At 39.1% G+C, this 27,234-nt stretch overlaps 1 protein-coding gene across 6 annotated transcripts in view; it reads right to left on the minus strand.

The window, feature by feature from the left end:
• LOC113920650 (basic immunoglobulin-like variable motif-containing protein) overlaps positions 1 to 27,234 on the minus strand; it is a 76,856-nt gene that overhangs the window by 37,893 nt on the left and 11,729 nt on the right. For all 6 annotated transcript variants that reach the window (XM_027590914.1, XM_027590913.2, XM_027590912.2 and 3 more), the window contains exons 3-9: positions 26,577 to 26,703; positions 18,250 to 18,345; positions 17,516 to 17,620; positions 17,201 to 17,295; positions 3,529 to 3,661; positions 2,149 to 2,235; positions 518 to 614 (exon numbers count right to left, since the gene is read on the minus strand). In XM_027590914.1, coding sequence (XP_027446715.1) covers positions 518 to 614; positions 2,149 to 2,235; positions 3,529 to 3,661; positions 17,201 to 17,295; positions 17,516 to 17,620; positions 18,250 to 18,345; positions 26,577 to 26,703 — 740 coding nt within the window. The remainder of the gene's footprint in view (positions 1 to 517; positions 615 to 2,148; positions 2,236 to 3,528; positions 3,662 to 17,200; positions 17,296 to 17,515; positions 17,621 to 18,249; positions 18,346 to 26,576; positions 26,704 to 27,234) is intronic.

Here is a 27,234-nt window from a genome sequence, read left to right on the forward strand (position 1 = left end):
CTGATCTTTAGAAAGTAAATAATCAGATAAATAAGAATAGCATACAAATCCCAAAAGAATAAGACAGATTAGGGGCGCCTGGGTGGCTCAGTCATTAAGCGTCTGCCTTCGGTTCAGGTCATGATTTCAGGGTCCTGGGATCGAGCCCTGCACTGGGCCCCCTGCTCAGCAGGCAGCCTGCTTCTCCCTCTCCCACTCCCCCTGCTTGTGTTCCCTCTCTTGCTGTGTCTCTCTCTGTCAAATAAATAAAATCTTAAAAAAAAAAAAAAAGAATGAGACAGATTAGCTACTTGGCCCCTGCTAACATTCTTTTGGTTGATACCCGTCCCTTATGAATCCAGGCTATAGTCTTTGCCTTTTCATTCTAAAGATACCCTTGTGTCCTGAAAGTAATTTTCACTTTTCTATCTAAGATAATCCAAAGTGGATTTCTATTATTTACAACCTAAAGAGTGCTGAGTAGAATACTGTATTTTGGCTGATTGGGAAATATCTTCAAATACTATTGTGTTCTTACCTTCTTTGTTTTTCGATACTGCAGCCCCCTCTCCAAGTGTCGGATATCTAGATATTCTGGATTTTGAGTGTTGAGATCAGTAACAATATCTGCCCACCTATAGCGAAAAAGGAAGGATAAAGCACACTTTAAGTACAAAATACCATTGTAATGGAATGTTTTTAAAAGATGTTATTTATTAATCTATTTATTTATTAGAGAGTGAGAGCACACGAGCAGGGCGGGGAGAGACAAGGTGACTCTGCACTGAGTGCAGAGCCCAGTGCAGGGCTAGATCTCACAACCCTTCAGGATCTGTACAGCATGGTGACTATAGTTAATAACATTGTATTGTATACTTGAAATTTGCTAAAAGAGTAGATCTTAAGTGTTCTCACCACACACACAGAAAAGGTAACTATGTAAGCTGATGGATATGTTAATTAACACTTGATTGTGGTAATCATTTCATAAAATATATGTCAAATCAGTACACTGTACACTTTAATATATGCAGTTGTATATGTGCATTATACCTCAATAAAGCTGGGAAAATAAAAAAAATTTAAGTAAAAAAAGGAATAACAATATCAAATATTGGTGAAGGCATGAAGAACAACTGGACTCTCCATACAATGCTGGTGGGAGTGTAAAATGGTACAACCCCACAGGAGAACGTTCTCCCAGTTTCTTAAATATACACCCATCCTATGATCAGCAATTCCACTCCTAGATATCTACCCAAGAGAAACAAAACATATAAACATGTCCTCAAAAAACTTGCACAAGAAAACGTGGCATATCCATACAACAGAAAATTACTTGGCCATATAAAGGAATGTAGTTCTGGTCCATGCTACAACACAGATGAACATTGAAAACATTATTGTAAGTGAAAAAAGAAAGACACAAAAGGCCACACGTTTTATGATTCCATTTATATGAAATGTCCATATTAGGCAAATGCACAGACAAAGTAGACCAGGGGCTGGGGGGAGGGGGCTTGGGAGTGACTGCTAATTGGTATGAGGTTTCATTTGGGGGTGATGAAAATGTCCTGGAATTAGGTCATGGGGACTGATGTTCAACTCTAAATACACTAAAATCCATTGAACATTTTTTACATTTTTAAAGGGTGCACTTTATGGTATGTGAAATTTATTTCAATGAAGCTGTCACTCAAAATTTTTTTAAAGACATGTACATTAATGGTCCCAACAGCTTTACCCACAATAGACCACACTCAAAACAATCCAAATGGTCATCAACAGGAAAACAGGTAACAAACTGTAGTATACCTACAGTACCTAATACCACTCAGCAATAAAAAGAGAAGCATGACATGCATGACAAAGTGGATGAATCTCACAAGGCCAGACAAGAAAGAATACTGTATGACTCCACTGACATGACTTTCAAGGACATGCAAAGCAATTCCACAGTGATAGAACAGAGACTGTCTCTGGAGACTGACAGGAAAAGAGAATGAGGGTACTTTCAATGCAATGAAACTCTTCCATATCTTGATTGGGGTGGTGATTACACAGGTGTATTCAGTTTCCAAAATCCACCTAATTATACAATTAAGATCTGTGCATTTCACTATGTGTAAATCTTACCTAAATTAAAGAGAAAAGGAGAAATTAACATACTTTTTACAGTGAATAGCAGGATGTTTTCTACTTGATTCTCCAATTAAGATCCAATATTCTACTTCCTGTGGTGAGAGGGGGCCCCTGCTAAATATAAAATACATTCATAGTAAGCTTAGTATAGGCCATTCACTCCTTTGAAATATTGCCTCAACTATGTTAATAAAAGATATACTAAAGTTTATTCAAATATGACATTCATTAATGCTAGAATAGATACTGGAGTATAGGCTTGAACAAATTTCTTAAGGCCATTAAAGAGAAAGCATAAATCACGCTTAGGTCTTAATCCCTATTATAAAATATAGGACTAAAAAAAATTAAATATACCACCTCTCTCAGCATCTAAAAAGAAAAAAAAATCCTAGCATGCTACCAGCATTCTCCAGCTAATCCTCTCCTTTCACTGTGCATTTAAAAAGTTTCAAAAGGCATCCTAAAAATAAAACCCTAAAGTGTACCAATGCCCTAATCCCACCTCTGGAAACTAATTCAAGTAAATCTGGAGTAGAGCGAGGGGAGGGATTTGCCCAACTGTAAAGGCATCTCAGGCGATTGTTAGGTACAGGCAGAGGTAGAGAACTCTCCCCTAATGGGTACAAAGTAGGAGGACCTACTGTTTCACATTTTATATTCGATAGATGTCTGGAGTAAGGTGAAGTTGCAGAATGAATCCACAGAAAAAACAACATACCTCATCTCCAGAGCAAAGAAGAAAACATTTCAGGATTTGGAGAGATCAAGTAGTTTCCCCCTTGCTCCCCATTCACAAAAATACAGTGTCCAGCTTCCTGGTTCCCCCAGGTCTCAGGATCCTGTCCCAGGACCCCGCTACCCCACAGCGCCTTGAGAGGGACTCATGCTGCATGGCCTCCAGCCTCAAAGAACCCATCCTACCCCCAGATGACTGAGCCATGCTCTCCCTGCCTGACCCTCAGGTTTTACTGAAAGAGCAATTGCTACCCCTTCCTTCTCCTCAAGTACCGAGGCCACTCACCCGGGACAAAGGGGGAACACCGATAAATTCCACATTTTTCACCATGAGAAAAGAAGATGCTGCTTAATGTACTCAGTTGGGACAATCTTTTGGTATTAGACTCCATAATTCATTTTTCCATGTGGGACAGTGGATGAAAACACCATGACATAAGATGGGACGTCCTATGCAACCATTTTATAATAAATGTAAACGTGATTTTTCAAACGTGTTTCCCTTCATGAGTCTGAACAACAGTATCTAAGTGGATAATGTAAAAGCACAACTAACCAAATGCAATTCTGCAAAAGAATTAGCTAAAATATTAAATAATAGTCTAACTTGAAAAAAAATAACACACATTTTCTTGGTGAATTATCCACATAAAATATGTAAATGCTTACCTGAATGCTTTATTAGCTTTAACAGGGGTTGCCTCAAAGCCAATTGGACAAAAATAATGATTTTGGCAGTGATAGATATAAGCCAGCGATTCATCTTTCAATCCATGAGTTAACTTCGACAAGGCCCCTGAAGCTACACAAAACAAAAGCAAACAAACTGAGGGACCATAAAGCACTGTAGATGCTTTACACAAACTACTAGTTAAGGACTGAAAGACATTACTTGGAACGCACGGACACTGCTGAGGAAGAGTGAGAAACTATTGACAGATACAAAAACTATTAATACATTTACTTTCAGTTTTACCCTTTTGACTGAAATTCAGATAAACCGAACCGCAAACTAAAGACCTGAACGGTGCCCTTGCTTATCAAAACCTTCTAGGGGCGCCTGGGTGGCTCAGTTGCTAAGCGTCTGCCTTCAGCTCAGGTCATGATCCCAGGGTCCTGGGATCGAGCCCCACACTGGGCTCTCCGCTCTGCGGGAAGCCTGCTTCTCCCTCTCCCACTCCCTCTCTCTCTGTCTCTCTCTCTCTAATAAATAAATAAAATCTTAAAAAAAAACCCTTCTAATAGCACATCCTTGTCTACAAAATTTAATGACCACATAAAACCCAATACCTAGTGTAAACAACAATGGTCTCAACTTTCCTGGTTGTGCATATCTGTCACTGGAAATTTCTCAATAGACATGCCCATTAGAAGCATTTTTGTTTACAGACTATATAGACTACTGTACTAATATGACTTTGTAAAAGATATACAAAAGGTAAGAATTTTTTGATTAAATTAAAATACTGGCATTCTAATATGTTCTTCCCATTCCACAGCGGTGATCTTGCACAGCTCCGGTGATATGTACACTGATGTTGATGGGTAAATGTAAACTCTAGATAAGACACAAACCTCCAAAATGCAAACTTTTCCCCACAACACACACTTTAGTCTTTCTACAAAAGCTACCCAGACTAGAGGGACAGCTTTCATAAGCCAAGTGATGAGATAAGAACATCTCTCAGACAGGCTGGTCATACCACAGAATCCTCTTAATAACCGTTCCTCCTTTTATATTTCCCACAGCTCTATTAGTTGTGAAGTCATTTCAAAAGTCTTACCATAAGCAGTAAGTTTTTACCAGCACTCAATACTTAAAGCCATTAACTGAGGTTTCGTTAACTTGCATCTCCTGGAAGAAACTAAATTATTAATGAACAAATAGCCCGTTAAAACTGGAAATCCTAAAAATAGGTGAAGTCGATGAAAGGTGGCAATTTATGGTTTCCCTGATTGACTTTCTGGCCACTGACATAGCTGAAGACCTCTAAGAACAGCAGGTCAAAGCTAACGCAGCAGGACGCCACTGCACCCCTGTAGACACAATTTGTGAGCTGCATGGGGACAATAACATTTTTAGCTTCAATCTGTTCTCCAAGTCTTCATCTAGGTCTTTCCCATAGATTTCTATTTCATGGCCTACCACCAGGGCATATCTGCATGGCACGGTGAAGTTTTCCACTAAAATTTCTATTTCATAATGACAAGTGATAAATCTTTCTGCAGCTTTTGGTTGACTTCCCTCGGCAATTTAAAAACTAACACCCAGGGCATCTGGGTGGCTCAGTCGATTGGGCATCTGCCTTCAGCTTGGGTTGTGATCCCGGAGTCCTGGGATCGAGTCCCACATCGGGCTTCCTGCTCTATGGGGAGCCTGCTTCTCCTTCTGCCTCTTCCTCTCTCTCTCTCTTTCTGTCTCTCATGAATAAATAAAGGAAATCTTAAAAAAAAAAAAAAAAACTAACATCTAGGGCAGTTCTAATGAATGCCCAACAGAACTAAAATTCAGAAGAGGGTCTTATGTCATTACCATGGTTGAACGTCATTATAGATAGGTTCCAGGATCGTGAGCAAATGTAAATGTATGCATTTGGACTCCTAACAAATTCAATAATTACAAAAGATGGGTATACACATAACTGGTTTAGAAAAAAACTCTTAAAATCTTTTTTAAAATTGTGAAAATGTCAAATAGAAAGTTTTCCCAAATAACTAAAACCTTTACTGAATAACTAAAACTTATAATAAAAGGGATTTTTATCATAGCTTTTTAATGGATATCTTTAAGTATTTCACATTTTCCTTCTTTAAAGTCAAATGTAATACAAAACACCTGACTTCGTTAGTGTGCCTGTGAAGAGTAATGACTCTAATGTCCTGGAATATATTCAAGATTTCAGGAGCAAATGAGATAGGTAAGAAAATTTGCTCTCATTATCCTCATTACCCTTCACATCTTTTTGTCTGCTGCAAGCACTCTTTTATTTCCTTTTTTTAAAGAGTACAGGTGCTACAAACACTCTTTGACCATGTCCTTTTTTCTAGAAGACATGAGGTGGGGGGTTTTTTCTATAGAGTAATAATTATGGGCTTAGTGCTAGTCAGGGATGTTCCTGCTCCTTACTTCAAGGTTCTGGTTGGTTCAGATTAGGGATTAGCAAACTTTTTCTTAAAGGGCCAGAGAGTAAATATTTGAGGTTTGTCGGTCATGAGCACACCTCATACTAGTCACCTCTCCCTTTGTAGCATGAAGCAGCCATAGGGAATGTGTAAGCAAATGGTTATGACTGTGTTCCAATCAAACTTTGTTTACAAAAAGGACTGTAATTTGATGACCTCTAATTTAATAATAATTTTCAAACTTTTTTGGACATGCAACCCCTCTGTAAGGAAAGTTGACATGGCAGGCTAGTGCATTTAAAGGCTAAAAGCAGAGTTGCCATGGCCAAAAAGGAGGTAGGGAATCTGGATGCCTGGTCCTCTCCCCTCTCAGCACCAAAGTACTGCCATAGGATTCCCATGGCTCAGCTGAGCGCAATTTGAAAATCACTGAATTCCCTATCAATGGAAGACCCAGCTCTTGATAGAAAGACTACAGCAATAGTTCTCAAGCTCGACACACAGGGCTTGCTAAACAACTGATTGCTGGTACCCACCCCCAGAGTGTGTGACCCAGTAGGTCTGGAGTGGGGACCAAAAACTTGCATGTCCAACAAGAACTTGCATGTCTAACAAGTTAGCAGGTGATGCTGATATTGGTCTAAGGATCACATTTTGAGACTTGGTCTAGAGTTAATGGAAAATTCCATTTAACTCAATGTAGTAAACCATTTGTGAGCACCTACTAACTATACCAGGAACTGCAGGAAAACAAGAGGCAAGTAATGCATAGTACCTCGACCTGCCCTCCTAGGGAAGATAAAACAAGTATTATTACATTATTATTTACTATAGAGTGGAATAAGACAGTGCCACAGAAAAGGGATATAATTCAAAGGAGAAGAGCACATCAGGTTTGAAGAATCAAGAAGGGTGCCACTCAAGACAGACCTTAACGAAGTGGTAGGATTTCAACAATCCAGACAGAGGAAAGGCCAGGAGGAGAAAACAAAATCATTGCAGGGGAGGGATGTAATCAGGGAACAGCAGGTGGGTGGTCTAGTTTAGAATACAGGGTATGACAGCATAGTGAATCCTACCGTAGGGCACCCCCAGAATTTCAGGACAAGGTCAGAAAAAGATCACCCTCTGAAATAAAAGACAGTAAATACAATATTTAATACATTAAGGTAGTCACCCAGGGAAGTACTTCTAGGCAGGAGAAGACACAAAAATGTGTTACTGATAGAAATGAAATTCAGCACCATGTTCAGCCTAAACCAGAGTATTTCTAAAAAATCCAAAACCTACATGACAAAGCAACCACTTCCAACTGCAGGGCCTGATCTGTACGGCGCACAAGAACTACTAGAACCAGCTGGACTGCTATACAGTGAGAAGGAACATACTTCCTGAGCGGCCAACGAGAGAATTCTGGTCCCTTTGGTTATATATTTCTCACTCTAAGTTAATATATAAACATTCTGGTATTCTCTGAGTCTGTTTAGTGCAAGTTTGTTCTATAGGGCCTGATCATCTATAGGAAAACTACAGAGAATTCTGGAAGAATTTGTCACAAGTATTTTACACCTTCAAAGACAAGAACCAGATTCTTTAATCCAGGAACATAACATTATCCTGCAAGGTTCTTCCTCCCTTGACACCTTTTAAATGCAGCTGGTCCGTGGAGGATAGCAGTGGAAGGCCAATCTGCATTGGCTTTGAATGATGCTAAGGATTTTATGCTTTAAGCAAGCACTGGAGAGCTCCTGAAGTAGATGGATCTATTAGCACTGCACACTGAAAAGTGCCGTGGTGTCTAGTAAGAACTGGGAGAAACCAGCAGATGAGGAAAACAGAATATTGATGCATAGTCCACCTGAGATGTGCTAAGACACAGTGGTAAGCTCCTAACAGTGGCCACAGTGAGAGTATATATGAGTCACATCGGGAAAGGGTAGAGGTAGCTGTTTTCGGTTAAGCGAAACTAAGAAGTTATAATACATACCAGCATAAAAATGAAATACATGAACATTAGTATAATTGTCAAGCTAGCTGATTAAAAAAAAATTAATCTAGGGGCACCAGAATCACTCAGTCAGTTAAGCATCTGCCTTTGGCTTAGGTCAGGATCCCAGGGTCCTGGGAGGGAGCCCCGTGTCTGGCTCCCGGGAGAGTCTGCTTCTCCCTCTCCCTTTGCCCCTGCCCTGCCCCCACTGGTGAACTCTCTCTCTCTCAGATAAATAAATAAAATCTTTTTTAAAAAATAAAAAAAATTAATCTAGACTTTCCTGGCACAAATGTTGGTGGCTAAGTGAACCAACAGTTTTTTTTTTTTTTTTTTTTTTTAAGATTTTATTTATTTATTTGACAGCGAGAGACAGAGCAAGAGAGGGAACACTGCAGGGGGAGTGGGAGAGGGAGAAGCAGGGAGCCCGATGCGGGGCTCGATCCCAGGACCCTGGGACCGTGACCTGAGCCGAAGGCAGACACTTAATGACTGAGCCGCCCAGGCGCCCCTGAACCAACAGTTTTAAGTTACCCGAATAATAATAATAATAATTATATTATATTATGTTTATTATATTATATATTATATTATATTACATTATATTAGATTTATTATATTATATGAACCAATAGTTTGAACTAGTTGTAGACCACTTACCACACAAACTTTTATTATGAGTAATTACAACTCTGAAAAAAATACTTCTACTCATATTAACAGTTAATCTGTTAATTTCACCAAAACCCCTGCATTTTGCTTTTATTCCTGAGTGAGCTCGATTTCCATTTACTGAGGGCCCCCTGGAAATGAGCATGTCAGCAAGCACTGGGGAGTTACAAAGTCGAAGAAGACTAGTACCCAGGAAAACAGACCTAATAATTCTTTAAAAATAATTGAAACAAAAAGAGAATATGCATCTCAAAGTGTTTTTCAAGTGAACAGCAACAAGGGACAATGGTTTTCACTACGGAACATCCCAGAGACAAATGAGAAAAGCCTATTTCTCAACTCTTTCTTCCACAGAGGGAGAACAGAAAGGTCTTTTGCTTGACATTGTACCACCCCTCCCTCTGAACACGGTCAGAAGTTCGAGGGCAGCCCCTGCAAGGTCATGGTCACCATATACGGACTCAGGGCTATTGAAAGATGTCCCTATGGTCAAGGAGCTGGACGAACACACTGAAAAGATGAAACATAAGGCTGCAGAGGCCAAATGCCAAACGACAGATGCAAATGATCAGTCTTGTAGGAAGAGGAAGTGGCACATGAAGTGGCAGGGGGCGCTTCAGCGATAGAGCAGGGTTTGCACCAGACAACTGATTATTGAGGAGGAAGACAAGAAAATGCCAAGGTGGGAAGCAGATCAATTATCCTTCAGGAAATACGCATAGAAAAAGACAAAGTCAGGAGTTAAGTATTGTAATAGGGAAAATGAAAACATAAAGAAAACTGAGAAAATATATTATTTTCATTTGAAGAAATGGCAGCAACCCCGCCCCCCCCCCACCAAGGAAAGGGGGTTGGGGCAGGGGAACAGGTGAATGAGTAGTTTATTCCATTCCTCGCTGAAAAAGACCTGGCAGATATTGGAGGAAATGTGAACATATGGGTAAAAAAGTCCGTAGGGCCCAGGGCCACACAGCCTAGATTATTAGGGACACTGGTGAATCTACACATCAAATCATTAAGTTAAAAAAGTCATGAAGGTGGGGCACCTGGGTGGCTCTGTCCATTAAGCATCTGCCTTTGGCTCAGGTCATGATCCCAGGGTCCTGGGATTGAGACCCGCATTGGGCTCCCTGCTCAGCGGGGAGCCTGCTTCTCCCTCTCCCACTCCCCTTGTTTGTGTTCCCTCTCTCACTGTGTCTCCCTCTGTCAAATAAATAAATAAAATCTTAAAAAAAATAAAGTCATGAAGGACTACTAGGCTATTAGGAAATAAATAAAATACAAACCCTGAAAAGATCTGCAAATGAGAGAGTTTCCAATAAAAGTAGGGCATAAAATCTTAAAGTCAGATGGGACATTTGGACAAAACAAATTGAAAATTCCAGAACAGCAGTTCCCAAATCAACTGTCTCCAGGGCCCTATTAGTATTTTCCTACATTCCATTAATAAGTAACTACATTCTCTTACCTTGGGAATTCGTTTAAATTTACATAACTGATGCTTCTGCTATGCTCAGATTTTCTTTGATACTATATTCTTTCTGATATCAAATTTCCTTTCATATTATAATTTCTGAGCCTTGGTGATTCCCCTGGTTTCCTTGGATTTTAGTGACCCTTCTCTGCGTAGGTCCTGCCCCTCTATCCAGATGCTGCTGATAGTAATACAACAAAAATCCATGAACTTCTCTATGAAATCCTCTTCTGACTGGCAAGTAATAAGACAAGCAAGTAACGGACTCATGAGTCTTAGGCTGGTGTCTCCAGGGCCCCACTCACAACGCAGTCTTGGGACAGCAGCCCGAGAACAGTATCACAGTACTTTTCCACGTCTCGGACACATAAATGTGACATTCTCTCCATCGATTATTGCATTATTTATAGAAAAGTTCTGCCAATCGCTGCTGTAGGTTTATGATTCTCAGTGTGGACACATCCAAGTGGTTACACAAGACCCCTTGGGGCACAGACACAAAATATTAGAACATTTACTTTTCTTTATTGTCTCACACTAAAAAAACAATTAAGTTTTACTAATATTTATTCTATGGACTGAGCATGCATGTCATGAAAGATCCCATGTCACACACGCGCAGTTGTCAGAGAAGGGTGGGAGTCCCACGGGGGGGGGCCGGGTGCTGGCTCACATCACTAATTACTGTTCCGAGACACCCTTGCTCATCCACTTGCTTCCAGCAAACTTCCATCTTCAGTGTAAATTTTATAAGACCTTTAATGAAGAGAATCATTATTATACTTTGTAACAACTGGAGGACGTTTAAATCTTTGGGGCCAGAAAAACATTCTACTTATCTTGTGAAAATCTTATGATAAAATCAAGGTCTGGGACACCTGGGTGGCTCAATCGGTTGAGCATCTGCCTTCGGCTCAGGTCATGATCTTGGGGTCGTGGGATCGAGCCCCGTCAGGCTCCCTGCTTCTCACCCTCTCTCATTATCTCTGTTGCTATCTCTCTTTCTCTAATAAATGAATAAATAAAATCTTAAAAAAAAAATCTGAAATCAAACAGAACCCTTGTGCTAAGGAGACATGAAGCATTTTGGGGAAAAAAATGTTTAGCAATGTTTCTATCAGTATATAATTTTGTTGCTGAAAATGATGTACGTTAATTATAAAAAATGTTAACCATATAATAGCTCTAAAATGTACTAGGATCGTTAAAAGAACACAACAGTGGGACCCACAGAACAACAAGTGGTTAGGTTTGAAATCTGAAATCAGGCGGACGAGTTCTGACACCTGAATCTACCACTCACTAGCTGTGCAACCCTGTTCTGCTTACTGAACTTTCCATGTCTGTTTCCTCATCAGGGAAGGGGGAATGATACATCTATACAGGATTGCTACCGAATTAAAGCAAGGAAGTCTGCACGGTGCCTAGCACACACGAAACATCTGCTAAAAGATGGTTTTACTACTATAAAATTAATTTTTAAAACTGAGCAGTAGGAATGTATAGTAAAATGTATGGAAATGCCCTTAAATTTAAATGAAATTACCTGGGGCACCTGGGTGGCTCAGTCAGTTAAGCCTCCGACTCCTTATTTCAGATCAGGTCACAATCTCAGGTCCTCAAAATCAAGCTCAGCAGCTGGCCCCATGCTCAGCAAGGGGTCTGCTAGTCCCTCTTCCCCTGCTCACAAGCTCACACACTCTCTCTTTCTCTCTCTCAAATAAAGAAATAAATAATCTTTAAAAAAAATGAAATTACCCTCAAAAGTTAATATCATATGAAAGATGACAGTGGTCAATATGATATATAATATGATCTTGGTAATGATGAGTATCTTGTTTTACAGACTGATATTATAAGCTAGCATCACCATAAACTAAAATACAGATCTGGCTAGGATAAAAATCTAGAACCAACATAATTAATATTATTTTCCTTTAATTTGAAGAAATAAAGTATAAGATGTCTCTTTCCTAGAACAAAACATACACATTCTTAGGAAATGTGTCATGGGGCTAACAGGCAGAAATTATTAAATATTAGTAAAAAGTACATTAAGGAATCACCAGGATTACCAAAGATGCTCCTTACTTGTCAAGGCTGATTAAAAAACAAACAAAAACAAACAAAAAAGAAAAAAACAGACCAAAGACCTTAAAACCCCAAAACTGCATAAAACATTCAGTATTAAAGCAGGAATAATTAATATACCAAATGAAAGTCAAGCCACTAATCTGAATGATACAGTTTACGGAAAACTCTATATATATCCATAACTGGTACTGATATGGAAAACAAAGGCAAAAGAAATGTAGCTTAAATTAAAATCTCCTTACAGCTTGCAGCCCATTGATGGACACCTGAAACACGCAGAGCGTGACCTTCCTCAAGGAACCCATGGCTGCCTTAGTGCCTTCAAGTTTAAAAGGAACCTTATCTTAGCAGCACCTGGGCCCTCACGGTCCTGAAAGCCTTGCTTCCAGATTCCTTGGAGATGGGCGCTATTCCCTAACCCCCATTAATTAAAAAGTATACAGTCAGTCACTCCTCACAATCCCAATATAGCTCTCTCTGCCCACAGGTCCCAGCCCGTGAATAGGGGAAGGGGTGAAGGTCAGGCAGGAGAGACAGGAGGCCCCTGACTAGACTCCGGAACTATTCCTGGCAGGTGGAGATGCTGAGACAGAGAAGAACAAGACATAAGGGAACAAACCAAGGTTGCAGAAGAATCTCAAGGCCACACGCTTTCCAGTCAGTTCTCAATAGAAGACTGCCAGTAAAAGCCCATGGTGACAACCCATTCAGGACCCCTCTCAGAGTTTTTTTCCAGACCCCTCTGGAGAGTTTTTTTCTTTCCTTTCTGCTCTCACCTCCACTTAATAAACTTTCACTTGACTTCACCCTTTTGTGTCGCAAGATTCATTCTTGGACTCTGTGAGACAAGAGCCCTGCAATCCTGCAACAGTACCACTGCTAATTAAACTGTGCTTGATTTAATCCCTATATGCATATCTACAAATAAATCTGGTTTAAAGAGATAGACGTTGATCGTAATACATAAGTTTAATCACAGAAAGATTCATAGCATTCACAGTATATTGTTGTCTAAAGAATTCTGAGTTTAGGATTGTTCCATTCAACAGAATATAAATGTGAAAATAAACACAAATACATAAAACATAGTTTTTAAACTGATCCATCAGTTTTTCTTCCTTGGGATACAGAGACCCTAAATAACCCTGCCAATGACATAACAAATGTACTGGATAAAATATTTAAAAGAGCTGTTAAAATACATAACTGAAGAATTTCCAGAGACTAAAAAATAAATAAAAGTAGAGGTCCTATGAAGGTCTTTGTCCTGAAGGTTTCTGCTAAACCCCATAAAAGGTAAAGTTCTACTCTGATGGCTGCAGGAGGTCTGCAGGAAATAAGGCTGGGGGCAGGGGGCAGAATGGAGCAGGAAGGAAACCAAAATATGCCTGTCACCCAAAATATGCCTCTCTGACATAAAAATTATTTTGAGCTGAAGGCAATTAAGAAGCCGCAAATGCAGGAAAAGCTCTCTCAACCCTCCCCTTCCCTACCTAAAGGCAGGATGTAAATTCTCCTTTTACCAGAGACAGACTCTTAGCCCAGAAATGGCACCAGAGGAATCTGCAAACAAACCTTCCTCCATTAGTTCCCTTCCACATAAGTAACCTTCCCTGGGATGCCCTGGGCTCCCCAGATAGCCGTCACTTCTCTACAAATGTATTGTTCTTTGTTGCAGATGCTAAGTAAGCCATTCTAAGCCACCAGGCTGAGTTCCTTTTCACTGAGGTTTCTCCCACATGAAGTGCGCCGTACGTGTTAATAAACTGGCTCATCTGTCTTTTTGCTACATGTCCCAGCTGAAAACCTAAGATGGGTAGAGGTAAAGTTTTGCCTTCTCTTGAAGAGGACAAGAGGAGAAAACCCATGCAAAGCTGGAACAACATGAGGCAGTATAGAGGGGAACCAGAAATAAAGTGACCACATGGAACAGAGACCAAAGAAATGTGCCAGTCTAAACTTTGGATTGATGGTGCAGCCAAGATTTCCTCTAAGAATTCAAAATCATAAACCAGTTCAGAATGATGCCATCTGTATCATCAAAAAAAAAAAAAAAAAAAAACCTCAATTAGAGAGTTTAAATAAAAATTGTCCCAGTACTCCAGGAAATGGGCAAAACTAAATGCAAATCTTCTCTCAAGATTTTTAAATCCAAACCAAGCCCCAAACCCTGCCACAGAAGTAGATCCAACTAAACAGATAACAGTTTTAAAAAATTATACACACAAGGAAACACAACATCTCAACTGAAATCCAAAAGAAACAAGAGAAAGTAGAATCAGACAAATTTTAGATATTAGATCAAATACAGGGAAAAAAAGGTTTAATGTATTTGAAAAAAAATAAAGGGGGCTTGAAATTATAAGAAACAACAGACTTTAAAAAATAAAATGGGTTAAGCGTCTGGATGGTTCATGTCATGATCCCAGGGTCCTGGGTGCATCGGGCTCCCTGCTCAGCGGGCAGCCTGCTTCTCCCTCCCCCACTCCCCCTACTTGTGTTCCCTCTCTCTCTGTCTCGCTCTCTGTCAAATAAATAAATAAAATCTTTTTTAAAAAAGATAAAAAAATAAAAAATAAAATAAAATAGGGAAGGTGAAATGTGTGAAGGTGATTAAAGGCACAAATTTCCAGCTATAAAATAAGCCAGATATGGGGATACAATGTACAGCTGGAGACTATGCTTAATAATGCTGTATTTTATAGTTGAAAGCTGTAAAGTAAGTAAAGCTTGACAGTCCTCATCACAAGAAAAAAAATCTGTAAGTACGTGTGGTGACAGGTGTGAGCTACACCTATTGTGGTGGTCCTTTTGCAATGTATACAATAGCAAATCATTATTATGTTATATAGCTGAAACTAATGTCATGTTATATGCCAACTCTACCTCAGGTTTAAAAATTTTTTTTATTTAAAGATTTTATTTCTTTATTCATGAAAGACAGAGAGAGAGGCAGAGGGAGAAGCAGGCTCCCAAGGAGCAGGGAGCCCGACGCGGAACTCGATCCCAGGACCCTGGGATCATGACCTAAGCCGAAGGCATACGCTTAACCATCTGAGCCACCCAGGCGCCCTAAAAAATTTTTTTAAGATTTGAAAAAGAACTAGGTAGTTCTGGAATGAAAAACATGACTGAATTTTTTTTTAAACTGAAATTCAGTAGACACTTTTCTTTATTAAAAAAAAAAAAGCAAACTAAACACAGGGGAAGAGAAAATTAGCAACCTGGAAAGTATATCCTTTGTTAGTTTTTAACTGTCTGACCAATTCCTGAGGAAGTGTGTTGAGTCTCACCAGAAACAGAAAAGAAAAAAAAAATACCATTCATTTAAAGCTGTTTTTTCCACAGGGACAGGCTCTCTGCAAATGCGCAGAATTTAGGGAGTAAGAATAAAAGCTAACATTTACTGAGTCCTTACTCTGTGTCACACAAGGGGCTAGGTATATATAATATATGTCTCTTTTTATCTTCACAGTGACCCTATGGGATGGGTACAAATATGGAAAGACAAAGGTCTACACTGGACTCAGTAAGTGGTCCTAACTGCCTTGTTCAAGGTCACAGAACCAGAATGTATAGAAACCAACACATGTCAACTCCCAAGTGTGCCTGACTCATAACCAACTTGCTATACCTGCTACAGGTCAACAGGCTATAACCTGCTCTCTGTTTCAGTCCTTCACCTTGGTAAACCATGTACCCTCTCTCTTTAACCAGACTGGTTAAGTTCCTCGGAGCCCTCTTCTCCAGTAGGACTCCACCTCAGGCTTCTGTGTCCATCCTTGGTTGGTCCAATTTTAGCAAGAACCCTGCTAAGCCAGTTTAAGGAGACTCTGTCACCCTTAATACCTGCTCAGTTTCCTTATGCCCCACTCTTGATGTCTAAGCCTGTAGCCTGCCCTTGGCCTGCCTACCACAAGAATCCTCTCAGAGCAGTTAGCAAGGATCCCCCTAACCACCCCCTTCATGCCCCCTTATAGTAACCTCCCAACCACTCACTTTGCTAATTGGCTATAAATCTCAGTAGTCTTTGTTGTACTCAGGGTTGAATCCCATCTCTGCTCCCATTATAATAACCCACTACAATAGTCTTGAATAAAGCCTCCATGATCATTTTAACAAGTGTCAAATAATTTTTTCCTTAACTATATTATAATTTTCTAATTAGTAAAGTCAAAAGGCTATGATGAAATGTGAAAGATGGAAATTGTCCAATATAACTAACATATAACTAAAATAGTCCTGGGGCGCCTGGGTGGCTCAGTCGTTAAGCGTCTGCCTTCGGCTCAGGTCATGATCCCAGGGTCTTGGGATCGAGCCCCACATCGGGCTCCCTGCTCTGCGGGAAGCCTGCTTCGCTTCTCCCTCTCCCACTCCTCCTGCTTGTGTTCCCTCTCTCACTGTGTCTCTCTCTGTCAAATAAATAAATAAAATCTTTAAAAAAAAAAAAAAAAATAGTCCTGAAGATCAGTTCCATTACTCTCTGTTACAGCCAAGACTATTCTGTAATAGAACTCTGTCACTTTCAAAGACCATTGTCCTGTTGTTAGATGTTACTGTGCAGGCCTACCATCAGATATTCTAAAATCCTGGCATTCCTTTTTAGGAAGAGGAATTGCAAATTCCATGTTGCTTCCTGAAAGAGTTTTACCAGCACACACACACACACACACACACACACACACACACGCACGCACACACGCACACACGCCATAGGCCCAAACAATACAAGCAATGCATTAAAGTAGTGTTTAGGACATACTTGAAAATTCTAAAAGTTCTACATGCAAAGATGAGAAGAGCTAAAAATATTCACCCATGTTATGAAAGTACCCTACAGATTTCTATTATGATTTCCCCCTTGGATAAAGACATATAAAAATAAGAGATTGTATTCAAGGTTTGCATAATGTCCCATGAACCAAATCAGCCAATCTTTGAGACAGATCCTAAGGCGTGTGTGTGTAAAAATCTTCTATATGCTTACTTACCAGTTTCTCCAGCTGTTTTGTTCTTCCCATGAGGCTTATATAGAACATACGAGCATCCTCTTACATGGAAGTGGTCATTAATTTGTCTAAACCATCTGAAAATGACAAGAAAGTTTGCTCATAGCCAACAGTTCCATAGCACAGATGGCACTATTCCAATTCCAGCAAAATTCGGGCAGCACCCAAGTTTGGTGTATCTACCAAAGGCTGGGGCCCAGCAGCTGGAAACATGGTTTTACTGTCAACACACATCTACAGCGTTGTTATTTCACAGAACTAGAAATCAGGTGTTGTCTGTAAGCGAGGACTTCATACCTCATAAGTGTTGTATTTCCAGTGAAAGGGCCGAACCTAATATCTTCAAATGGGGGTTGAAAGCCCAAAATACGTAAAGCTTCTTCTTGGGTAATAGGTGGAAGACTACAAAAGAAACATTACCTTTCATTTTACAATTCCAATCATATGGAAATATAACCTGCCTCAATGTTCATATGTCCATCTGATTTGCAAACAATTTTAGTAATACAGTTGACCCTTGAACAACATGGGTTTAAACCACACAGGTCCACTTATACACAGAAAATTTTTTTTTATAAATACAATGCAGTACTTTAAATGCATTTCTCTTCCTTATGATACTCTTAACATTTTTTCTCTAGCTTACTTTATTGTAAGAATACAGTATATAATACATATAACACACAAGGTATGTATTCATCTACTGTTTATGTTATTGGTAAGGCTTGTAGTCAACAGTAGGCCATGAGTCATTAAGTTCTTGGGGAGTCAAAAGTTTTATGTGGATTTGAGACTGCCCTAACCCCTGTGTTTTTCAAGGGTCAACTATATTCTTAATACTTATTTTATCACAAATAATACATGCTTATTATTTTTAGCTAAAGGCTTATAACAAAATGCAGCAATTTTTTTCTTGATGTATGAAAAACTTATTCTTAAAACTCTTCAATTACAGAAAAAGCATATTGCTTTTTACTAAAAAACTTCTGAATTTGGAATTTAGGGATACCAATAAATTAATAAATACTTACTTTCCAGCTCCCATCGTGCTATATAAAAAATTCCAACACGAAATTAATGAGGAGATACCACAAGAAGTCTTATATTGTGGTCGGCTTATGCAGTACCTGAGAAAACAAAAGACTGTTTTCTTCACTTGAATGAATACAAAATGTGGATACAGAAATATAATATTCATGGCAACTAAATGTGTTAGCATAATGAAAACTTTACTCATATAAGCCAATGTAAAATCTTTACTCACTTAAAATATTTTTTTATTTATTAAATATATTGTAAATGTATAACAACAATAAACCATCCAGTTTAATAAAGTTAGCTAAGTTTAACTAACCACTCTTTAAAGTAGATGTTATCTAAACCAATGGAAAAGAAATAATAATATATAAATGTAGGCACCAACTACTAAAATTTCAGTGTAAGCTCCTAACTGAGCTGCATACATGATTATTTGCAACTTCAAAAATACTGGAGAAACGAAACAAAGCACTGTCCCCATGTATCAATTTTTCAGATTCTTCAACTCAGACTAAAAAACAATTTACCACCCATTTATCACCAACTATGTCCAACTAAAAACCCTTGGGTGAGAAGCAATGGTTCCATTGTCACAGAGAATTTTAAAGTGTAACACAAAATCCTTCCATGGCACAATTTCATTGCACTGAGTAATCGAGACAATTTTCTAAATTGTCACGTGTCAAGAGAAGTGACTGCAGCTAATGTGAACTGAGGAGAAAAGAAGCAAGACTATTCAATCAGAAAAAAAGAAATAGTATTGGCTTTCAAATTACCTTTTCACAACTGCTTTTTTTTTTTTTAGATTTTATTTTTTTTAAGGAATCTCTACACCCAGTGCAGGGCTCAAACTCACAACCCCAAGATGAAGAGTCACACACTCTATGGACTAAGCCAGCCAGGTGCACCTCCCAACTGCTTTTTAATGAAGGTGCTGACAGTGGCCAAAACAAAAAGGAGAAATAAGACTTATCACTAAACACAGTTTTGGTCTTACCTTAAAGTTAATTACAAAAAGAAAAATTACAGATACATGTATATATATTCGTATATGTCCACATAATATGCATAATGGCGCCTATACAAATCAACAACCCTTGTATCTATAGGCTGAACTAGAACCTTTAAGACTAGATACAAAGGATTCTTATGGTCCTTAACTATATGGTTATTATGTAGCCACATAATACACGAATTGTTATGGACTGAACTACACCACCCTAAAAAGATACATTGAAGTCCTAACCACAGAAGCCTATGAATACAACCTTACTTGGAAACAGGGTCTTTGCAGAAGGAATTGCATTAAGAGGAGGTCACACTGGAGTAGGGGTGGGCCTTTAATCCAAGATGACCGGTGTCCTTATAAAAAGAGAAGAAGGACACACAGAGAGGAGAATGCCTGCCGGACGAAGACCCAGACACATGGTGGGGGAAACAGAGATGGAGGCAGAAGCGTCGAAGCTTCAAGCCTAGGAATGCCAAGGGCTGCCAACAAAGCACTGGGAGTTAGAATGAAGCAAAAAATTCTACCCCATGGCTTCAAAGGGAATGTGGCCTTGCCAATACCTTGACTTCAGACTTCCAACCTCCAGAACTATGAGACGGTTTCTATTGTTTTCAGCCACCCAATTTATGGCACTTTGTTATGGTAGCCCTAGGAAACTAGAATCATCCTCCAGAAAAGACTACAAAATAACTGGTTTACATCCACAAAAGAAAAAAACCAATGAACACATTAGAATGATTTTGTTTATATCTATTCGCAAGGCTGTTTAAAAAAGAATTCCTACCCACAGAAATGATCCTGGCCTGAGAAAGTGTTGGCATTATACAGCTCCCGTTTCAAACTCAGAAGCTAACTTCCCTAAGTGCTCAGGTATTCATAGCTCCCTCCAACATTCCGTTCTGCAACTAAATTTCCTCCAAATGGACTTAGCAGTCAACATGACTTGTTTCCTACTGCTTTCCATTCCTTTCTTTACCCGCAATATCTTGGTTGGTTTACATCCCTTGTTGAATGGCTAAGAGCTCATGGGTTTTGTAGTCACTGAATTCTCACATGATTCGGAGTCTGTTGCTACCACACTCGAATGACAATGTGAATGTGACATCTGGGTGACTTTTTCTCTCCTGAGAAACATGACTCCACTGTAGCCTGGCAGCCAGTGCTGCCATGGTGAAGACAGAGACCAAAGGGATAATTTCCCTTTGTACAACTGGTTTTGCACCTGGGCACCCAAGACTCCTTATACTTGAATTTCAGTAACTCCCCTAGAACATGCCTTGATGCTCATCAATCTGTATCGACTTTCCTTTCCTGGGACACAATTTACCCTTTCAAATCTGCAGACTCTAGCCTTTCCTCATTTGGGGAACATTCCTTCCAGTTGTGTCTTCAAATTATTTTCTTTTCTATGCTCTGATCTCTTCCTCAAGAATACAAGTTAGTACTATTTGGAGCCTCTGTCTGTTATCCGTATTTATCTGTTCTTTTTCTTTTTTAAGATTTTATTTTTAAATAAACTCAAACTCAAAACCTCAGGATCAAGAGTCACACACTCCACCAACTGAGCCAACCAGGCGCCCCAATATTTATCTGTTCTTTCATCATTTTTACATCTTTGTTCTTTTCCATGTGAGTTTTGTGCGATCTCCTCACACTGGCTCGCCATTGACTTGATTATGTTTTTCATTGGGTTGGGTTTTTTTTTTCCTTGCTTCGAATGTGGTTTTCACCTCTACAATGACTTTTTTTTTTCTCCACTTCTTTCCAAGGACCTGTCAATTATTTCCTTCTGTTGTCATACAATGTCTTTTTTGACTTCATTTTGAGAAAGTGTGTAAATTACAACTTTTTTGATAAAGAGGGCTTATTCTGAATTTTAACTTTACTTCCTAGACTAACTCTCCCAAAGATGTATATGCCTTCTGCAGTTGTCCCTGTTTTTGCTTATTTGCAACTTTTATATACATGTATCAAGTTGCTTCCTCTATGATTTTACTCATCCTTGAATAGAGCCCATTATCACAGAAGAGTTGTCTGCTATCTTCGACTCTCCACTGTCAAATCTGCCCCCATTTTTGTTTTTTTTTATATAATTTTGGTAGAAACACAACATAAAATTTACCATCTTAACCATTTTTAAGGGTACAGGTGAGTGATGTTAGCTATATTCATATTGTTGTGAAAGAGATCTCTAGAACCTTTTCATCTTGCAAGACTGAAACTCTACACCCACTGGACGACACCCTTTTCCCCCTCCCCTCAGCCTCTGACAACCACCACTCTACTTTCTATTTTTATGAGTTTGACTACTTTATACATCATATAAATGGAATCTACAGTATTTATCTTTTCGTCACTGGCAACCACCATTCTACATTCTGTCTCTATGATTTTGACCACTCTTAAGTACCTCTTATAAGTGAATCACATATCATTGATCTTTTTGTGTTGGCTTATTTCATCAAGCATAATGTCCTTCCTCAAAGTTCATGTATGTTGTAGCATGCGTCAGAATTCCTACTATTTTAAGGCAGAATAATATTCCATTCTAGGTACATAGCACATTTTCTTTATTCCTTTATCAATGAACACTTGGGCTGCTTCCCCCTCTCAGCTATTGTGAATAATGCTGCAATGAACATAGTATGCAAATATCTCTTCAAGATCCTGCTTTCAATTCTTTTGGATATATACCCAGAATTGGGATTACTGGACCATATGGTGCCTTAGCTCAGGCAGCTATAACAAATTGCAATGGACCTAGTAGCTTCAACAACAAACATTTATTTCTCACAGTTCTGGAGGCTGAGAAGTCCAAGATCAAGATGCCAGCAAATCCAATGTCTGGTGAGAAGCTGCCTCCTGTTTAGCATATGACCACCCTCTCCTTGTATCCTCACATCATGGAGCAGAGACAGAGGGGAGGAAGCAAGCTCCCTCTTCCTGTCTCTTTCTATACAGGCTCCACTTCCTAATTCCATCACCTTGGGGGTAGTTAGGATTTCAATATCTGAATTGAGGGGAGACACAAACATTCGGCCCATAACATACATACCATTTTTAATTTTTTGAGAAACTTCCATACTTTTCCATAGGTGCTATACCATTTTATAATTTTATATTCCTACCAACAGCACACAAAAGTTCCAATTTCTCTACATCCTTGCCAATAATTATTATTTTCTGCATTTTTGATAGTGGCCATCCTAATGGGTGTGAGGTAATATCACACTGCAATTTTGATTTGCATTTCTCTGATGACTAATGATGTTGAACATCTTTTTGTATGCTTGTTGGCCATTTGCATATTCTTTGGAGAAATGTCAATTCAAGTCCTTTGCCCATTTTTTAATCAGGTTCTTTGATATTTTTTGTTGTTGCTGAATTGTAGGAGTTTTTACAGATTCTGGATATTAACCCCTTATCAGATATATGATCTGCAAATATTTTCTCCCATTCTGGAGGATGCCTTTTCATTGTGTTGATTGTTTCCTTTGATGCACAGAAGTTTTAAGGCTTGGCATAATTCCATTTGTCTATTTTTACTTTTATTACCTGTCTTTTTGGTGTTATATCTCAGATATTGTTGTCAAATCCAATGTGATGAAATTTCCTCCTATGTTCTCTGCTAGGAGTTTTATAGTTTTAGATCTTTATATTTATGTCTTTAATCTATTTTGAGTTCATTTTTGTGTATGGTGAAAAGTAAGGGTCAAGTTCATGCTTTTGCAGAAGGATAGCCACTTTTCCCAGCACCATTTGCTGAAGACACTGTCCTTCCTCTATTCTGTGGTCTTGGCACCCGTACTGAAGATTGTTTGCCTATTTACACGAGTGTTTATTTCTGGGCTTTCTATTCTGACCCCTTTGTCTACATATCTGTCTTTATGCCAGGACCACACTGTTTTGATTATGTGCCTCTGTAATGTTTTGAAATCAGGAAATATGTGGCCTGTGTTTCACTCTTGCCGTCACCAACCTTCCCAGCAATTCACCAGAGGCACTGTCCTTGGCTGGAAATGAAGGGGTAAGATAATCAAGTGGCAATCAGATCAGCAGGAGGTCTCCTTCCATAGCCCCTACCTGCATTTCTGTAGCGCTGAACTGGATCTCCACCAAGAACTCCAATGTTTCTCCACTGGTGCAGCTGTAACACCCCTGGATCTAACCAAAGGGTCACCATATGGTTTTAGGACTGCCACACAAACATTAGGGAAACCTGTGCTGTTTGAGGCCCACCATAGTCTGTGTAGCCCTTGGTGTCCTCTCTCTGTTGGTCCAGAGTGCACAGGATTTGAGACGCTTGAATTAAAACCTATGGTTTGGGAATGTTGCTATTTCTTTGTTTCAGGGAAGATAGAGTTTTTCCCTATTTTTTTTTTTAAATTTTGTTATTGTTTCCATGGGTTTGAGGTGTAGGTGCCAAGAGCAGGTCACCCCAAGATGGACCACTTTGGCATGAACATTATTTTGAGTTAAAAGCAATCCAAACCCAGCAGATTCAGAAAAAGCTCTCTACCACCCCCCCAACTGCCTGCTTTTTAAGAGGAAGAGAGCTATTGACAGAGACTCTCCTTTACCTAAGAAACTGATCTGCATAATAGGGCAAACTCTGTTTTTCAGAACATCTCCTTTCCCCTTCCTGCTAATGGCCTTCCTCCCCTTTGTATCCTCAGACCCCTACCCCCTCCTTAGCTCACTAAGCTTCATGTTACCTCATTGTCTTTGGAATTTCCATGTCTGTGTGGGTTCCCTATACATACATCATTAAATTTGATTTTCTCCTGTTCATCTGTCTCATGTCAATTTGATTCTAAGTCCAGCTAGAAGAACCTTGAAGGGCAGAGGAAGGTCTACTTCCCCAACAGAGAGAAGGAATGGAGTAAAAAGACTTATTCTGTCATATTTAAATCTCTCCCTTCCATCTTAAACACTTCTTCACAAAGCCTTAGGATCAATCCTAGGCACCCTTAAGATTTTCCCTATTTCTTCATCCATCCAAACTTGTTTTACTGGTCTTGCTGGTGACTGGCCTACAACTTTAATTGACTTTCTACTCTTTCCTATGGGTGTTTCCACTGCAACCCTAATCTTGTAATATTCTCGGTGGGAAATGAGCTTGTCATCCTGAATTTTTCCCCTCAGGTTATTGCTCCCATCTATCCTCTTCATCCAAGCCTTTACAACTTTACATATTGTACTGTTAAAATACAATTATCCAAATTTGTTTCTAAAACATATCTTAAACCTAAGGGATTAGAAGCAAAAATGGGCAAAGCCTTTATCCAAAGAAACTAACATTACTGTTTTGGATTATAGTGTCTTTCTCCAACATGCTCTACATACTTATTACTACCAGTTTGTCTTTGTAAAATGCTCTTTTGTTAAGAAATCATCAATGGGGCGCCTGGATGGCTCAGTCATTAAGCGTCTGCCTTTGGCTAAGGTCATGATCCCAGGGACATGGGATCGAGTCCCACATCGGGCTTCCTGCTCAGCAGGAAGCCTGCTTTTCCCTCTCCCACTCCCCCTGCTTGTGTTCCCTCTTTCGCTGTGTCTCTCTCTGTCAAATAAATAAGTAAAATCTTTAAAAAAAAAAGAAAAAAAAAGAAATCATCAGTGGTTTCTCTCTACATCATAAGAAAAAAAGCTAAATCCTTAGCCTGGTGTCCAAGATATAGATCATGACAGGTGTTACAAAGAAAGAATATGAACTTTGGAGTCTGGCTCTCTTCAGTTTCAATACAAGATCTACTTATTCACCACGTGATGTTGGGCGAGTTTCTAGGCTTCTCTGAGCTTCACTCCAAACAAGCTTGTCATATCTTCATTACCAACAAGCAAGACACTTTCCTACCATCCATTCAAAGACCTTTGGACACTCCATCCCCTCAGATTTCCTCTCTTAAGACCTAGCTCCTCGGGCGCCTGGGTGGCTCAGTTGGTTAAGCGACTGCCTTCGGCTCAGGCCATGATCCTGGAGTCCCGGGATCGAGTCCCGCATCAGGCTCCCTGCTCAGCAGTGAGTCTGCTTCTCCCTCGGACCCTCCCCCCTCTCATGCTCTCTCTCTCTATCTCATTCTCTCTCTCAAATCAATAAATAAAATCTTTTAAAAAAAAAAAAAAAGACCTAGGTCCTCAGTGAAGCCTCTCTTACGACCAAGCTCCTCACTACCTCCTCTACTAATGGTAGCTTATTCATACTCATCATCTGACAGATTGCCTGAGATATTTTATGTTTTTTCTGCTTAGTTCCCATTTCTCACCTAGATTCTAAACCTTGAGAAAACAAGGGCCATGTTTTGTGCATCTCTATTCTCAACCCACAGTAAAGGGTCTAATATATGAAATAACTGATAAAATCTAGCATTTTTCAACCTCATACAATTTTTAAAACCTCAAATCATAGACTAGTAATATTTAAAAGCTATCATTAATTAAACATTTTTTTCTTTAGAATAGGAACTGTATTCTAAGGTAACCAAATAGCCCCAGCTGATGAGTGAACGTTCTTCTTATTAGAAGAATATCAGCTAATAAAAGGAGAAGAAATGATAGAAATTTGAAATATCACCATTTTGCAACAAGGATTCAGGCAACAATTGTCAATGGGGTTTGGCCAAAACCATTAGGTGAAAAGTTGATGGGGACAGGATATTAGCCTGATGCCACTGCCACCCCACTGATTACATGACGTTGCAGAGGGGAACAAAGAACCTTGGTAATGTGGGCTAGGCTGTCACCATTGAAATCCAGCGATCACTCTTAGAATCTAATCCTGGATGACCAGATACTATGTACCTCCTAATGTGATGCAATACAGAGCACACAGGATCACACTTAGGCAGTACTCTTGCCTAAAATGTTCAACCAGAATCTAAACCAAGTCTTTATATCTAATTTCTAGCTTTCAGGAAATACTAAGGTTATAGAAATAATTTAGACAACTATCAAGGGAAAAAAATTAGACAAATCCAGAAGGTAGGACACTCTACAAGACATCTGGCCAAGTCTCTTTAAGAAGTCAATCTCCTAGAATTAAAAACAAAACAAAACAAAACAAAAACCATGAAGGAAGTGAGGTAGAGACTGTTCTAGATTAGGAGAGACATATAGGCCACAACAAACAAACACAAGGTGTGGCTCATGGTTGGGTCCCACTATGAACAACCAAGCGTGAAGTTACTTCAGAAAAACCTGGGATATCTAACTTTAGCCTGGGAATCAGATACAATGGAAATATTATTAATTTTATTAAGTATGACAATGGTATTGTGTGGTTAAGGAAAAAAGTCAATTTTTAGAGATTACCATCTTCTGAGATCTAATACTTTCCGCTGCTTAATGTCTTCAAGAGGAGAATACTGAGGCCACTCCCTTTGATGTCTTCCTTTTTTATCTGAAGTTTTTTTCTTGGAAATTTGTTTCTTTACATTGCCTAGAATACACGAATATAAAATAAGCAAAATGCTCAAGATGAAATAAACTACCATGGAAATACAATTAATTATGTAACAAAATTAAAAAGCAATGCCGCTAGTTCTCAAAATACTCGCGAACATATTGAAGAAATACATGTATCTTCAAGAATACTCCCCTGGCTTAAAGAGAGAGAATAAAAACAAGTTTAAGCAACCACGAGTGTTAGTTCCTATTAGATTCTTATATTCCAATTCCTGATCTGGTTGCTCAGCTAGTAAAAGACGCAATCACAAAATTTTTGGTTTAGAAAATCAAATTACCAACAGTAAACTATTTAACTAGGCCACTTTCCAAAAATGAATCCTTTCTACAAAACAATAAAACCACATTAATGTAACTCTGTTAAGAAAGTAAAAGCACTAGATCCAATAATGCAATAATGTGATATTTAAAAATATCTCCAGGCCTTGCAGAGACCACAAAACAAATTAAGAATGATACTCACATGTATATTATTAAAATGCAACTTTAGCACCAGAAACTAGAA

This window comes from Zalophus californianus, chromosome 3, assembly GCF_009762305.2.
Source record: "Zalophus californianus isolate mZalCal1 chromosome 3, mZalCal1.pri.v2, whole genome shotgun sequence".
Classification (NCBI taxonomy): domain Eukaryota; kingdom Metazoa; phylum Chordata; class Mammalia; order Carnivora; family Otariidae; genus Zalophus; species Zalophus californianus.